A 17586-nucleotide genomic window follows, 5' to 3' on the forward strand; every position below is an offset into this window, starting at 1 on the left:
CTTGCATTCTTGAATTTCTTGAATTAGTGAATGTTAGTCTTTAAATTTGCAAAATAAAATTTCCTTTTGTTTGGATCCTAAAGTGGGAGACTGCTGCATATGGGTTTAAGATAAACAAATCCCACACACACACCTGCATTAAAAAAGGGGACTGACTCCTCTGGTTATCAGATGCTCAGCTGCTTTATGGCATCCTTGCAACATAAAGATTGGCCTCCGCAGAATTGAAACGAGTGATCAAACAGGCGATGTCCAGCCTTGTTGAAATGCATTGTTTGAAAAACAAGTAATTATCCACCAGGCAGCACAAAAACCTTTTGTTGCCCAGTGTGTGAACAGGTAACGTGTTATAGGATCACCATTATGGGAAACCCGTGCCGAGGTGACGCCCTGATAACGTGTGACGTTTTTGCAGAGACATTTGTTTTTCAGTTTCACACCTGGAGAAAGATGAGAACCTTCACGACGCCCCTCTATTGTTTGATAGGAGCTCTGGTTGCAGTGAAATGTTCGATAGATTAATCACTCGGTCGCTCTGAAAGCACTTCAAGGCTGAAACCTATATTCCTGTTCTTGGAAAGCTACTCTTTAGGGGAGGCTTTGGCTTTTTTAGCACTGCACTGCTCCACATTCACACCTGAAAACTGTATAGGGTGACCCCATTTGAAAACCACCTTGAGCGTTCCAGTATAGACTGCATTGTTTAAAGGCACAAATATGGTAACACTTGAGTTCAGTCAGTTAATTTCTCAAAATCATTCTGGGTACTTTAACAGCTGTTCTTTAATTGCAGCCACATTTTGCAGTCCTTTACAGTAAATTGATACATTCATACTCTGCCAAATTATATATGTCACTCTTTCTAAACAGAACATGATCATGTAATGCATCAGAACTAACCTTGCATTCATTTATATACTCTCATCAAAGGAATCAAATCATGGATGATAGTGAGACTCTCAGTACTCTGCGTATTAACTCGCTTTTGTTCAAAGCCTGTTTTGATGCAGTTTAAATTGATAAAACATATGTCTCGCTTTAAACAGGAAGAAAGCAGCGACAGAATGAGACTTAGTGTGGTTTACCACTTAGGGTGATAGTGTTGACCTGTTGTTGTGAGAGGGAGATGAGCATTATTTTCTGAAGGAACATCTTTATTGCACTTTTACTGTGCTTCTTTTTCCCCAACAAAGAACACCATAAATTCCTGCTCAGAGCAGCTCCGAGGCCAGATTTATCTTCCCACTTAGCCCCAGATTTACTATGTGGTCATTTCAAAACACAGCAAGCAACACAAGTGAAAACATTAACATACACTACCTTAGCAAATTGTCAGGTGAAAGCTAACACTACTGCTGCCCCATCCGGTTTCTTCATCCAAAAACTTTGTATTCAAACCAGTGTGTGTGTCAACTTGGATTTTTTTTGCTCATCTTTAACTCTAATAATTAGGCCTGAAAATTTTCAGTCTCCTCTACTTTGGAAATTGATGACAGAGTTGTAATGAAAAACATATTTTTAATAACTTTTATTCTAACAGGATTTTCGGGCAAAGATCATGTGAGTCATTTTTTGAGCATGGGGAACTTCCAGAGAGGAAACGGCAGGTAAATATGTTTGCAGCAGATTATTTCGCCAGAATTGTTAACAAACTTGACTTGAATCCCTACTTTTGTTTTCTTTATGATTGGCAGTTGGTTTCCAGAAGGCCGTGCCAGAGGAGAGTGGGCAGGCAGGTGAGTTTGAAGGAGATAAAAGCAGCTCGGATTTGCAGAAAAATCCTTCCTCTGCAGATCAACAACATGAAAGTCTTGCAAGTGACTTGAGTCCAAGCTTGGTGTGAGAACAAGGTCAGGAAACAGAAGGTACACTCAATAATGGATTGGATTGCATTTATATAGCGCTTTTCTAGGCACCCAAAGCGCTTTACAATTCCACTATTCATTCACTCTCACATTCACACACAGGTGGAGGCAAGCTACAGTTGTAGCCACAGCTGCCCTGGGGCAGACTGACAGAAGCGAGGCTGCCATATCGCACCATCGGCCCCTCTGGCCAACACCAGTAGGTGGTAGGGTAAAGTGTCTTGCCCAAGGACACAACGACCAGGACAGAGAGAGCAGGGGGATCGGACCGGCAACCTTCCGGTTACAGCTGAGCTTCCCAATCCCCTGAGCCACGGTCGCCCCACTCAAGAACTACTCATGAGTTGAAATTCAAGTTACTGCTGCAAAGGTGACAACAACCAGGTGAAGAGTGAAGGATCTGGCCACCTGTCCAGGGTGTACCCCGCCTCTTGCCCCAAGTGGGACAGGCTCCAGCTTGCCTGTGACCCTGAATTGGATAAATAGAGGAAAATGGCTGGATGGACGATAGACAGGTATGGTGGCTGGATTGAGGGCAGGACACCAAGGCCTGACTCTACTCCACATGACAGCAAAAGAGATAGCAGGAGATGAGAGAGACAGGAAGTGAAAGGTGCAGGCCTGCTGGGACCATGATCAACAGCGACTGTAACGCCAGATCAGAGAAGCAAGTAGAAACAGCTTAACAAGCTGATGGCTGTCTCTCACATCAGGCTAACTGTTAATTACTCATATTTAACAACTGTTGGCACACCTCTAGTAATTTCAGATATACTCAAATCAAACTGCTCATTGTTTAAAAAGATATTCAGCCCTCCAGCCTCAGGTAATAGCACAGTTATCACCATTTTCACAGCTTCCAGAAGCTCTGATACCAGAGACTTTCTAAATATGGGAACTATGACTCCCTGGCTCACAAGTCCAGAATCAGTAGAACCCTGTAGAGCTGTAACCTTAAAATGTAACACTGATGAGATGAAACAAATGTTTTATTGTATTTGATAGAATACAGGCAAAGTTCTGGTTTTTATTTTTACTTTTGTTTTTGACATTTTGCTTATTGCAAAGTACCTCTCTGTAAGGATGGGGAATGCCACAGCTCCAAAGACCACTTTACTGCGTTTGCCATTTAGATTTCACACATCAAAGAGCAGCAGCAGAGAATTTCTGCCAGCAGCCACCTGACAGCACTCATCAGGGACCACCCCAACCAGCTCCTTCTTTCAGACTCATGTACAATTTTTTATGCTTTGCTTCCAATGTGCTTCTAAAGTCTGTTGCACTTATCATTTAAAAAGCTACTGAGCGAGCGTGTCCAGTTTTAAGTCGTTAACCAACCTGTCAGCGGACATAAGCAGAGCACCAGTGTTTTCTCCAAGAAAAACAAAAGGAGACTAATTCATTTTATTTTCAATTCTCATGTATAGTCAGTAACATATTTGTCAAATTTCTGCTTTCTTGCATGAAGCAGCTTTACGTGAACACCCTCTGCGTAAATCAGTTTTGGTACAACTGGATTAACAATAAGTAAACTGGCTCTACAGTTTTATATAGCTCCAAATCAGAGTGCCCAAACCCCCATTTGTGTATACTACTCAACCGTAAAAACATAAGTGCAGTATTTTTGTGTTCCTTCTTCTGAAAAATGCTAAACCCAACCCTTACCATGAAAGCAATTTAGCAATATTTAGCAATATTTATTGCTATCCATCCATCAAATGCCCAAACAAGCTGAAATGGCATGGCACCTATGCTAATATAAGAATACGTACGGTTACATACTGCTTATTTTGATTAGAATGCGTCATCATTTTTGTGTGAGCATCACAATTGTTATTAAAATGTGTGACTAGTAAATTTCTAAATGCTTGACACTTGTACTCGCCCCTACACACAGGCGCCATCTAATAATGAACGTCGTTTAGTAGGTCATGATGTCTTCTGTTAATAATTAAATGATATGCCTATTAGCCTGTGTACAAGCTTTTTTTTTTTTTTTTGACACATTTAGGCTGACTTTTGGCATCTTAGTAATAAACATTTACAAAATATAAAAACGTGACTTGAAAATAGGCCATTGGCTGTTTCTTTGTCTTGTTCTTCTTCTTTTTATTTATTTATTTTTAATATCTCGCACCCCCACTCCCATGTCTCTGAATGGCGATATTCATTCATCTGCACACAGCAAGAGAGAGAGAGAGAGAGAGAGAGCGAGCGAGCGAGAGAGAGAGAGAGAGAGAGAAGCTTTCCTCTCCCTCAAGTTTCCAGCTGGCAGGGAGAAATAGGTTGACAGAGTACATGCTCGCACCGAGGCTATAAAGAAGAAGTCAGGCTTGAAGAGGCGGAAAAAAAGAACAAATAAACCTGGATTTGCGCTCTCATCGGCATCCGGTGAGGGATATGAAGAAGACAGATAAGAACATGGAAATGAACTGTAAGGGTTTGAAAGGACGACAGGGGAAATTTGTTGTCCTCATCTTTTATCTCCAGATGTTGTCCAGCCCCGTGGTGAGTGGCATTTTGATTCTTTTATTTATGCGCACTTGCCGCAGAATCTTCCTGTCTGCGCCGAGGTGCCGTTATCCACGAAGTGATTAAAAGCTGCTCAAAGTGAAACAAAGTCCCTTTGGTGTGAGCATTTAACACGCAAAAACGCTTTTAATTAGAAAACGATCTTCTCAATTACGCCCTAATGACATCTTTACTTTAATACCCCTTTTCACATTGTCCTCTGCCTTCTTTCTCGCTCTCTCTTCGGGGCATGCAGCAGACCTGAACAGCAAATGTCCTCATTAAGCTGGAGGCGCTAATTAGCGAGGCTCGCGACCGGCATCCATCAACCTGCGTCTTTATCAATCAAAGAGCAAATCAGCAGGGAAAACGTGTGTGTGGTGGTGGTGGTGGTGGGGGATACAGTGATGTTGTCATATAGATCGGAGAATGAATTACCAAAAAACGGGACCTGTTCTTTAATATGATTCTAATTCTGGCTCAAAATGTCAACTTGAATTAACTTGTAAACATCAGGGAACTCACGCGTAAATGTCGTTTATCCTTTCTAGAGTGCAGGCTCGTTATCTGCTCTAAAACTATGTCTGTTGTTGATGTTTGTTTAATAAACTGCATTTCACTTCCAAGTCGCCCCCCGACCCCCCAAAAATTGCTGCACCGATTGGCACCATAACTCCATCAGGCTCCAAGCGAAAGAAAATCAGCTTCTGCACATGTGTCTGCTTTCCTGCAGATAACTTAGTTGGATCTTATTTTCAGGCCGAAGCAATTCATCCGGACTGCGCCATCATCTCCCAGCACCTGAGGGCTCGTGAGATATGTAGCCAGACGAGGAGGAGCGAGGCGCAAAACCAGACCGACCACAGCGGTGGGTTCGCGCGCGGGTGTGTGAGTGTGTGATGCTGCTTTGTGTTTCTGCAAACACGCAAACACTTCAAGAGATAAGCAAGAAACGTTGGCGCACTGGGAGAGGATTTTAATAGACTGGAATGTGGGCTGAACTAAAAAAAAGGAGTTTTGAGATGGGCCGGGGAGTGAAAGGTACAACAAAACGCGTTTTTACGCTCACAGAGGAACGGCGCAGGTTAAAGTTTCAGCTCTTTGCAGTTTCAGCTGGTTTGGTTGGATGTCTTCTTCCTTTTGCTGTGATATTTGCGTCTTTGTGAGAGGCAATTTGCTTTCAACACGCAAAAAAAAAAAAGAAAAAAGAAAAATCTTTGCCCGTAAAAAATGAATAAAATCAAAGGTTTTTCATTTATTCAAATAATTATTCATTGAGGAAAATATGCTTAAAAAACCTTAAAGACAATGTGACAGAAAATGTACCAGCGACCATCACAGCAACTACACAGTTCAACCTCTGAGGAGAGGCCATGGTTTTAAAAAGGTCTGAAAGGATCAGCTGATTAACCCAATTTTACTTTTTAACCTTATCAACCATCCATTTAAGCTTCCGTAGATGCTTTCTTTCGGAAAACGATCACAGTAATGGGTGGTAAAAGTTCATATGTCCAATGCAATAGAATTAGCAACAGAAAGGACTGTACGCATTTAAAGTGACAAAACAGACAAAACAATATAGAATCTGATTAAAATCGAATTATAATATAGGATAAAAAATACATAAGCGGCTAGAATACTTTGGAAATTCTGTACAGTTGCTGCAGTGAGAACACAATACATTTAAAATAGTGACAATTAATTCACTTGTATTGTCTGTACAGCTTTCAGGTACATTTTGTGTTCCTTGCTCATTCTACTGCATTAGAATGCAAGAACATCTTTAGTTTTTTACCCCTCCATATAATATGATATTCCTACTTTTACTTATGTAAATGTTACTGTTTGTCATGTGATAGTATATTAAGAAGAAGTACATCAAAGTAACGTAGACATTAAAACTGTAGTCTGTTTATTTGTAGCAGTTCAGCTGTGTTAAATTGAACTTATTTTAAAAGGCTGAAAATGCCAGTAACACTGGAAATTTGTGTTGGTGCACTACTTTATCTCCATAATGACCTTTTTCTCACTCTTGTCACCTTTTCTTCCTCCTGGTGAGGCCTCACCTGCTCATTCTTCGAATGTGACTCACTCATTATTATTATTTATTCATTTTTTTAAATTAATGAACTTCCATCTCCCCGTGCACTTTAATGTCTCCATAGCAGACATTTCATCAGATACTACCCTAATACAACAACAACCTAAAAGTTCCCTTCTGTGAGAGTGATGAACTTTAACATTTCCAAACTAATTTGATCTTAATTAACGGTTAAATGGCACAACACATCGGTGCAAAGTTGTCATCTGCTGCTCATTACTGAGATAAATGTCTGTTGATAAAATGTGTGTTTGTGCCCCATTTGCATAACAGCAACTGTGCAGATGACATGTGTTATCATGCAGAGACAGAACCCAAAGAGGCATGCAGATTTGAACCTTATCAGCGGCTCACTCCTAGTGGTAAAGGGCCCAAACAGATGTTACATGACCTGTACCAGTTTGAAATGTGACGCCATTAGCTACAAATTTGAAAGTGATGGTTTGATTCCATCTAATGCCTGTTAACACTTATTTGTATTGACAGTTTAATTTGTTAGTTGCAAAGAAGTGCTCTGTGCATCGCCTGAAGTCCTGCAGCAGTCTGAACCTATAATCAGCTATGATCCAGCCAAGTATAGGTTTTATCACATAGAAACGTGTCTGTCTTCTAAATCCAAATTGGGAGCTGGTTGCACAGAAATGGGCCTGATAGCTGAAGGCTCTGCCTCCCATTTTACTGTCAGAAACTCTAGAAATCACAAGTACGCCAGCAATCTGAGAGTGAAGTGCTGTAGTGTGATAATGTGGTACTATGAGGTCTTTAGGATCTGACAGGGCCTGATTATTTAGACTTTTTATGTAAGGAGAAGCACTGTAAATTCAATTCTGGCTTTTACAGGGAGCCAATGAAGAAAAATTAATATGGGAATAACACAATCAAAGTTGGTTGTGGCTCAGGTGGTAGAGCAGGTCATCTACGAATCCCTGGCTGCTCCAGTCTGCATGTCAGATATCACTGGGTAAGATACTAACCTCAAGTTTCTCTACAATGCCCCCGGCTTCATTCGGATATAGCTGGATATCATCTGCATAGCAAGGAAAATGTATGCAGTGTTTTCTAATAAAATTTCCCTATGGAAACATGTATGATGTAAAGGATACTGGTCCCGGCACAGAACACTGTGACATTTTGTCCAGAGTGCCCATTTACATGCTCTCATCTGTGAATTGAACTGTTTTGTCTCTTGTTTTAGTCTACATAGAAAGATAAGTCCTTCAAGTTTACGGACCTTTAAAATCTTTAAAAAAAATACTGTTGATTACTATAGAATTTAAATTTTAACAATACTCTAACTTTCTGTCCCATCATCACGGGAAAATGTATATTTGTCCAAACATAAATAAGAGCTTTCTAATTTACAGCTTGTCATTTTGAGTATGTTAGCATGCTGATGCAACAACACTCAGCTGTTGAGAAAAGGTTAATGGGGTAGGCAGGTGCACTTTTGATGCTGTTGGAAATGATAGGATCAAGGACCGCGCCATCATCTAAAATACAATACTTATGTAATTTCCATTGCTGCGTTACTTTTATCTTCTGAAGCGTCATTAATGTTTGAGGGTTTTTTTTCGTTCATGTTCTCTTCGTTCTTCTCCCCCGGAGAGGTCCTTTGGAGCATTTGGTGAAACATTCCACACAGCAACTGATTTCTGTAATCATATTAAGTTTTTTGGGGGGTTATGCAGCATTATAATGCATTATTTATTTGCATAAACAACACATTGAAAGAGAAAACAATTAAATATGCCCTTTTCTTTCTGGACACTTTCACAACAATCAGGTGATTTTGGTTCATGTGCAGGGAGGAGGAAAATGGCAAAACATTTACATTTTTGATATGAAGATTACTTTTATTTTTGTTGCACATAAGGACAAGAGGGGGATTTATGACCAGGGTAAGACAAATAGATTATACTGGTAATCCAGCATTGGCTATGTGCAAGCATCTGCACAGACAGCATGCTAAAACCAACAGTTAAAGAGTGATGTTAAAGCTGAGTGAATGCTGATTTCAGCCCAGCAGCATCTTCAACAGGTAACAATGCATTAAATGCACTGGAAAGAAGAGGAATAAAAGTCAGTAGAAGCAAGACAGAATATGTGTGAGAGTGAGAGGGAGACAGGCGTAACAGTGATATCAGCAAGAGTGTTAAAGGAAGGTTTACAAGATTGTTGTGAGACCTGCTATGATTTGGAGATGTCGGCACTAAAAAAGACAGGAAGCCAAGCTGAAGATGTAAAGGTTTTCATTCTGAATGACTAAAATGGACAGAATTAGAAATGCATACATCTGAGGGACAGTGGACTGATTAGGTTAGACAGGCAAGGCTGAGATGGTTTAAACATGCGCAGAGGAGAGATGGTGGATATACTGGACAAAGGATGTTAAGGATGGAGCTGCCAGAAAGGGAGTTAAAGAGGAAAACCACAGAGAAGTTTCATTGATGTAGTGAAGGAAAACATGCGGAGGGTTGGTGTGACAGAAAAAGATGCTGGGGATAGGGTGAGATGGAGGCAGATTATCCGCTGTGGCGACTCCTAAAGAGAGGAGTTGAAAGAAAAAGAAGATATCTTCAAATGCTGTAGCAAGGGCATCAAATATATGTCAGTCTTTTATGCATCTCTAAGTCAGCACAACAGAGGATCTCTCAAAAGATTGAATTCATTCAAGTGACACCAAGTTAGCTGCATCATCCGGCATTCTAGCAGTCCTCATTATTATCCTCATTATTTCCTTATTATTTCTTTTTTCAAAGCTTGTCAGGCATTAAATGAGTTGCTTGTGAGATTGAAATGACAAATATGATTTTACTGAAAAACTATATAAACAAATACATATGTACATATATGCATATCATCTGCTGATTGGAAGGTTGGTGGTTCAATTCCCGGCTCCCCCAGTCTGCATGCCAAATATCCTTGGGCAAGATACTAACCCCCACTTGCTCTCCGATGCATGAATGTATGTTAGTTAGAAAGCACTGACAAAGCATGGACAACAGTGCTGGTGTGTATGGGTGAATGCGGTGTGTTGTATAGAGTGCTTTGAGCACTCCAGGAGAGTAGAAAAGCGCTATATAAGAATCGGTCCATTTACCATTCATTTCTCTCATAATTTTCATAAATGAACTGACTGTTTGCAACTGATGATGCTATACTGAATTTCAGTTTCAGAATACTTAACAATGAACCTTCTGCACATTTTGAATCTTTGGTAAATATATTGGTGAAGACAGGGCTGGACTGGGACAAAAAATCGGCCCGGGCATTTTGACTAGAGACCGGCCCACCAGGTATTATAGGAAAAACCATAAATCCTTTGAATGAAAACAAACGCTGTTGTCACAGTGATGTACACTGTCTTGTTGGTATATATGTATCAGTCTAATAAACTTAAACCTACACCATCCTCCCTATTCTGGTATTCTAAACAGTACCCGAAAGTAGACTGCTTGGTCGAGTTAACCTCCTGAACTATCTACAACACATGGTGAAAACCTGAAATTAAGACAGAGAAGACTAGAGGTGAGACATGATCATTACTGATTACTGATGACAGATTTAGATATATTTTCATAAACCATTCATTTGCCACATCAATAAACAGCATGGCAGGGCAAAATATTTTTCTAACATGGCAACCTTTAAAAAGTGAAAGGAAATAGAAAGACAGGTGAGAAAGAATAAAACTTAATTGACTTTTTGATGGCATTTTAAACACAGTACAGAATCTAGAAAATGTGGGGAAAATACTGGCATCATATACAGTACTTAGCTACTTCTGAAGAAATTATGATGGGACCCTAAAAAATTACTATGTACAATAATGGATTTGTATACATTTTACATCAGATGAAAACGTTTGTTGTAAGATTCAGATAATTATTTGTTAAAAGCAAGACATTTTAAATGAGAATAAGAAAGAAAAGTATTTCTTTGTGCCCCCTTTCCCTGTTAATGCCCTACCTGCCCCCTGGCAAAACTTTGCTAGACCCGCCCCTGCACAGTTACCAGCTGTCAGCTACTCAGAAAAGGATCCTGGTGTTATTTGTCTCTCAGAAACAGTTCATAACTTCCTTCAACTCATTCATGTCACCTAAAAGGTAAACCTGTTTCTCCATCACCTGTTCAGCTCTGATGATTCAGTAAGGACATCTCCTGGTTTCATCTGCATGTTTCCCTCTCACCAGATATCCAAACCGACATCATGACCAGCAGCTTTTACAGCTGTGCTCCAGCAAACATCAGCTGATACTAGAAATTAATATTAAATAAATTCTAACAACAGCTGTTTAAGCTTAAATGTGCTGCTGTTGTTTAATGCGACATCCGGTTTCCTGTTTCTAACGCAAAGTGGGCGATAAACAAACAAGAGAGAAAAGCCGATCAGCTGATCATTGATCAGTTTCATGATTGAAGTAGAAACAGGAGAGGGAGGGGAGAGAATGGGAGAAGAAGAGGCAGCTTTGCAGCAAAGACACAGAATAATTCCAGCTTTGTGTCTTTTTCATTGTAGCTGAAGTCCGGGACAAACTGTGTTCCTTTTCACCTCAATACTGAAAACGCATAATATTTACTCTGAATACCAGAAGATTCCGTTTTTACAGGACGGTTGGAGACTCTAATAAATAAAATAAATAAAGACTCTTATAAATAAAATAAGATAAAACAAGTTCAACATCAATAATATCATAGCACCCACCCAGCAGTATATAAACTCCGTCATGCTAGCTAGTAAGCAGTACGACGAGTTATTGTAACTGACTGTAAAAAGTCAGCATAACGAAAATAAACTCCACCTAAACTTGGTTTATATCTGACCCAGATAGACTGCAGGTCATAACTTCTTACCTGAAGTTCAGTTCACTGCCTCGGGTCTCTGCTCCTTCTGCGTTTCCGTCATCCACCTGCCAGCGTGTTGCATCTGCTGGCCTCCACCACTTGCTAATGTTACTGAATCTGTGGAAGCTCCGCAATAGCCTCCACCAAACAATTGAGTTATTTTTACACATTTCCCAGCATCTGGCCAATCCACCACCTTTCAGTGTTTATACCGTTACGGGAAAAAGAAAAAGAAAAAAAGAAAAGAAAGGAAACCATCGGCCCATAAAAACGAAAAATCACCATCGGCCCACCGGGCAAATGCCCGGTGTGCCCGATGGCCAGTCCAGCTATGGGTGAAGATGATCTAATATTGAACATAATCAGTATAATTACAAAATACAGCAATACAAATACAGAAAATAAAAAAACTATAAGTCTGATGTGGGATTAGTAGGGATGGAAATTTAGTGATTCAAATTTTATTATCGACATCGCTTATCGATTTGATTCCTTATTGATTCTGATTGATTCTTATGTACTCCAAGGAGAAATAACTACTCATTACTACTCATTACACTACATTTGCATTTCTCTGTAAAAATGACCTGAAATGCATTGACTCCTAATTTAACAATATGAACCATTTAACAATAAAAACCTAAAGGCTTCAAGTTCTCCCACACAAATCCGTATCCCATTGAATACACGGTCGCCAGAGTGATTCTACTTTTTGAAACATGAACAGGTAGAAATGCGGGCTGCAGCCAAGCTTCAGTTTGCTACCTGCTGAAGTTTAGGGTCTGGCTGTTGGGCTGGGTTAGGCATTCACCTAGCTTTAACTTCATTCTGGGTTACTGGCTAGCTTAGCATTAGCATGCTGTCTGTGGAGATGCGTACAAAGAACCAAAGTTGTGTTAGCAACATAACGCAGCTGTTATTGTCCTGGATGCAGTTTTCCGTTTAACATTTCGCTCTTGTCTTATAGTGCAATGAAATATCAATAAAATGTCCAGATCCACGCTGCATCACCAATTTCCTCCCCCACACACTAAGTAAAATCAGCTGATTGTAGCACAAGTGCAGTGGGAACCAATAAACAGGATGAGTAGACAAGCAGAATAACAATTCCAAGGAAATGAACTACTGGGAACCGGTTCTCTACAAGATTCCCATCCCTAAGAATTAGAACTGTTGCTTTTAAGGGAATAACTTTTGCCACTGCCACAACATACTCCTTACACAACCACACTCAGACATACGGCAAGCATTGTTATATGTCACCCAGAAAAAAAAAAAGTGTGTTCAATCAATAGATTAATTTTCAAGTCGCTTTTAAAAGCAATCTCATAACAATGAATACACTCATTGTCATGGTAAGCTGTGTGGAAAGCAGGATGAAAGACCCAAATGCAGAACTCGTACACGGGAAAGTAAACTGAAAGTGGCAGCTTTATTTGCTGGGAAAAATAATCCATAAAATAAACTCACAATAATCAAACCGAAACTAAGAACTAAAGACTGTCTCAGTTTTCTAGCTTCCCAAAGAAAACTAAGAACACAGAGGAAACACACAGCAAAGAGGGCACAACGCAACAACAGACAGAGGAAAACACAGGGCTTAAATACACAAGGAAGTAATGAGGGAATGAAACACAGGAGGGGAGCACAGCTGGGAATAGTCACACATAATGTGACAAATGGGAAGCAAAACTAAAGATACTGAACATGGGATAAGGACTATCGAAATGCAGACAAGACACTTTAAGACTATGACTGGGGGAATGAAAACAGAGACAGGACTAGACACTGAGACATGGAGACATTACTGGCCAGGGGAACAGAGGGAACAAGAAACACTGAGACAAGAGTAACTAAACGTAGACCACGGGGAAGACACAGAAACCAACAGACCCAGGACCATGACACTCATGTTTTCTAAAATAACCATATGTGGGGCCAAAAGTACTTGTTCTTCATAAATATACTCCAGTGTGTCCTGCTCTAGAAGTAGTAAGTCAGAGGTTTCTATTGCAAAATAAGATCATGTGATCATAATCAACCATATGTGTACAGTCATCCAAAAAGACAAAGACACAAACAAACAAACAAACCAAAAAACATCTGTTTGCACAATAAACATTAACATTAATAACACTGAGAAGTCAGTTCAATTCATGCTGTATAATAAATGAAGATGTTATTGAGTCGCTGCCTCAGCGCTGCTCTGGAAATGCTCATTTGTGTCCAAAGTTATTTCATACGTCACTGTTAATCCTAAATGGGGTGACATTCATGGCTAAGTGTATAATACTCTGGAGATGTCTGTTAATCAAAGCCTAAGAATAGATCCCTGCTCAGTGTGGGTTAAAACCCTTTTGATCTGAAAGGAAATGTTTAAAATGAATCATCAACCTCTTGACATTTCAGTTAATTGTAAACTCTAGCAGTTTATAGAACTCCAGAAGCACTGGGGAATAAAACATTTCAGCTTCTGAGATGATTGTTTGCAATTCCCCCCGCAGTTGAACACAAAGATGTCAGAAACAGTATAAGTTTCCATAATTTGGGGTTTTGGCTGCACTCGCTCTGGCTTTTGTTACATGAATGAATGAGGACAAATGCAAAAATCCTTAACATAGATCACATAATTGTGCCTCTTTCATTGACACCTCTAATCTCAGGCTAAAAATGAAATCTTTTCACAATCATCCAACCCAGTTGTCACATTGCTCTAAGTGTCTGTATGACTCAAGCCCAGAGATCTAAGTTTGAACACTTCCAAGCGGGAACTCTCTTATGGGAATTATTATTGCACCACTTGAGAGACAGCAAAAGTTTAATTTGAACTTGGAAGCAACACAACATGTATGAGGAACACAAAACAGCTTGAGGTAAACAACTTAATATAAAACTTGGTGCATATACAGTTCAAAGGACCTGTTAAAAAGGCCTGTGGAAAAAAAATATGGAACAGAATGAAGAGTCTGCAGTCTTCTGACAGTCCTGTGAGAAACATGGACAGGACAGGATTGTAAGTTGTAAGCTGCAGCTAACGGCAGTGTCATGCTTGAAGTAACTTGTATCACACTCTGTCAGAGCTTGTTGAAAATCAAAAGGTTTTCATACTGTTCCAAATGGCCACACTTAACGGCAGTGAAAAGTGAGCTGTCGTAGAGAGTGGGGATCCATTTATCCATCCTGGGTCTGCATTTAGGAGGTGCCCAGGAAGCATCCCAGTCAAATGCCTCCTTTGACCTTGAAGTACTTGAACTCTCCAACCCAGAGTAGACAATTTACCCTTTTACAGCCGAAAAAAGGGTTTTCTCACCTAGGAGCATGTTAAATATAAAGATTGTTTTTAATACTTTGATGAAAATCTTTGTGACTGTTTCTGTTGTAGATTCCAGCACTAAATACTATATTTCCTCTACCAGGCTTTTGGCTGAATCAGAACAAAGAGTAGAGCCCTGCACACTTCAGATTTCATCCTGCTACTTCTATCAGCATTCACATCATCACCAGCTCAATGCATAACCATGATATAATATCACATCCATGATATTTGACAGATAATGTTGGATCCTTCAGATTATAAGCTGTTTATGATCTTCTCCATACTTCTCTCTTCCCATTATTCTGTTACAAGATGTTTTTCAGATCTGTGCAGGCTCTTTCAGATGGTTTCTGTCAGAATGTAACCTGGCCCTCCTGGCCCTCCTGGCCCTCTCTGTTTCTTTTTATAAAGGTGTCCCTTGATTGTACACTTTAATGCACATGCCTCCTTGAGAGTGTTCTTGACTTGGTTAGAGGTTTTGAAGTTGTTTTTCTTAACCATGGAAATAAGCCATTATTCACTTTAATTGTCTTCTTTGGTCTTTCGGGGCTTGATGTTGTTGGGCTGGTCAGTGCATTAAATGCTTTCAAGAATGAACCAGATTATTGATTTGGCCACTCTTAAATTTGTTCCTGATTAGTTTATTTTGTTTTTTCAGTCCAATGGCCAATTGCACCAACATGTCTTTGGGCCTCATATTTCAAATTACACTGAAAATCTGTACAACACAAAGTCAACACTTCAGATATCATGTCTGCTTCAATAATCATGAAATTCCATGAGGGAATAGGCACATTCTGGCCATGAAACTGCTGGTCAGTCACTTGTTGCATTCATTTTGAGCCTCTGAAAATGGGGGACTGTGTGTAAAAATGATTGAAATTCCTAAACAGTTAATGCAAAAATCTTTAATCTGTTGAATTAAATCCTGCAGTCTGCACTTCAATCACATGTTGGTTGTTTGGTTTCAAATCCATTGTGGTGGTTTGCAGAGGCAAAACTGCAAAGATTGTGCCAAAGATTTGTCCCAGAAATTATGGAGCTAACTGTAAATGATGAACCACTCACTTTTTAAGTAAAATGGATTAAAAAATTTTTTTACACTACATGGTCAAAAACAGTGGGCAAACCTACACATTCCACCTACAGGAGCAGTTCAGCCTTCAAAACCTATGAAATGAAGCTCCCAGTGCACAGGTTTTGTGCTGATGTTAATGCCAGTGGAAGTTAGGAGCTCTGCAGTTGAGTCAGCAAAGCATTGGGGAGTTTTACTACTCTGCAGCTCAGCACTTGGCCACCCCGCCATTTACCTCTACGTGGTTTGTCACTTTTGCTGTCTTTTCTAAACATTTCCACTTTGCAATAATATCACTTACAGCTGATCATAGAAAATCTAGGTCGGAGGTCATTTCACAATCTGGCTTTTCTATTTACTTTTCCTGTTACAGTACCACGCTCAAATTGATAAGCTCTTTAGAAGGTGGTAATGGGATGGGAAACACCAGAATTAGAAGATTAAGAGGTGTGGTCCAATACTTTTATCTGATATAGTGCGTTTATACCGAAACAATCCACATCTGTAACCTTAAGACAAAAGGTTGATTCTGTTCATCTGGACGTAGCATTTTCAGTGGGAGAAACGTTTCGTCACTCATCCAAGTGACTCCTTCAGTCTCAGCTGACTGCAGGTTTCCCCAATCTTATAAACAGTACATTTGCACAATGACTGAAACTAGCACCACTGAATGAACAATTGGCTGAGAGGTCAGTTTCTTGATCATTAATATGCAAATTGTCATGACCATTGATCAACAACCACTAATCAAAGACCATTGATCAATGGCCATGAGTACCATTTACAAAGAGTTGGGGAATGGCTGCAATCACAGCATTGTAAGATGGCAAAAAACGTACCCTTAGGCCTCCTGCTCAGTTCCAAGCTGGTCTTTCCCTTTTAATCTAAGACACTTCATATTGCAAAACTCTGCAAATTAGTGGTGTAGAAGTACGGAGTGGTTAAAAATAAAGTAAATTTGTACTTACATACATAAATATTTGAGTGGATTCATGCATTTCATTACTAAATTGCTATAATGTAGTATTGGCAGTGGGTGCACTTCAAAGCACCCACATCTGTTGTTTCCTGTCTATAGTAAGCCCACGTGCTGTCACTGTGTCAGGATATGCCACTGTCCTAATTCACACTGTCATCGTGCACCAAGTCTTTAGAAAAGCAGCAATTTTAGCACATTTGGTTCCCATTTTGGCATCCTCTCACTGCACCTTTACAGCTTCATAGAGCTTCTGTATGGAGCCTTCAATATGTGGTACAGGTACAACCAACGGGAAAGAGTGCACTCTAATATTAGATATGTCTGACTTTTAATGAATTTACCTGCCGCTTTATATTGTAGCAAGTTGATTTAAATTCAACCCTACAAGCTGCTAGAACATTTTTGCTCTGCACCTGAAATTCAGTAATTAAATCAGGTCTCCCTTCAGCTATTCTCTTCTTGACTGTCAACAATGCTGCAGCTGAGAAAACAGATAGGACTGCGGTTTGGGTTTGTTCGTTCTTTGCCATGAAACTGAATTATTTTGTAACTGTTCTCTTTGTTCTGTAAGGATTAGACCTCTCTGTGTAAACCTGACGACGATCCTCCCACATACAGTGTGCTTAAAAAGACATTTCCCTCTCACCAGATTTAAATTTGAGAGATCCAGTTTTGTCTATAATCAGTGAGAAATATCCGCAATCTTGGAGAATGCATTTTCCTAATCCTTGATAACAATTTAGTCCTTGTATAAATCCTTTATTTCCAGCAAAACCCCAGCAGGTAGTTAACTGCAAGCTTGTATCTACTATGTAACCATTGTTTTTACTCAGAACTTTACTTTAATCGCCTTATCAACAGTAGATCCCCCTCACAACAAGATGCTCTCGACAG

The 17586-nt window shown here is 39.8% G+C and overlaps 1 protein-coding gene across 1 annotated transcript in view; it reads left to right on the forward strand.

Moving 5' to 3' along the window:
• The first annotated feature begins 4197 nt into the window (after nucleotides 1-4197).
• ghrhra (growth hormone releasing hormone receptor a) overlaps nucleotides 4198-17586 on the forward strand; it is a 47361-nt gene continuing 33972 nt past the window's right edge. The window contains exons 1-2 of the mRNA XM_039602803.1: nucleotides 4198-4373; nucleotides 5136-5244. Of these exons, the coding sequence (XP_039458737.1) occupies nucleotides 4266-4373; nucleotides 5136-5244 (217 nt within the window). The 5' untranslated portion in view covers nucleotides 4198-4265. The remainder of the gene's footprint in view (nucleotides 4374-5135; nucleotides 5245-17586) is intronic.

Source organism: Oreochromis aureus, linkage group 18 (assembly GCF_013358895.1).
Source record: "Oreochromis aureus strain Israel breed Guangdong linkage group 18, ZZ_aureus, whole genome shotgun sequence".
Classification (NCBI taxonomy): Eukaryota; Metazoa; Chordata; class Actinopteri; order Cichliformes; family Cichlidae; genus Oreochromis; species Oreochromis aureus.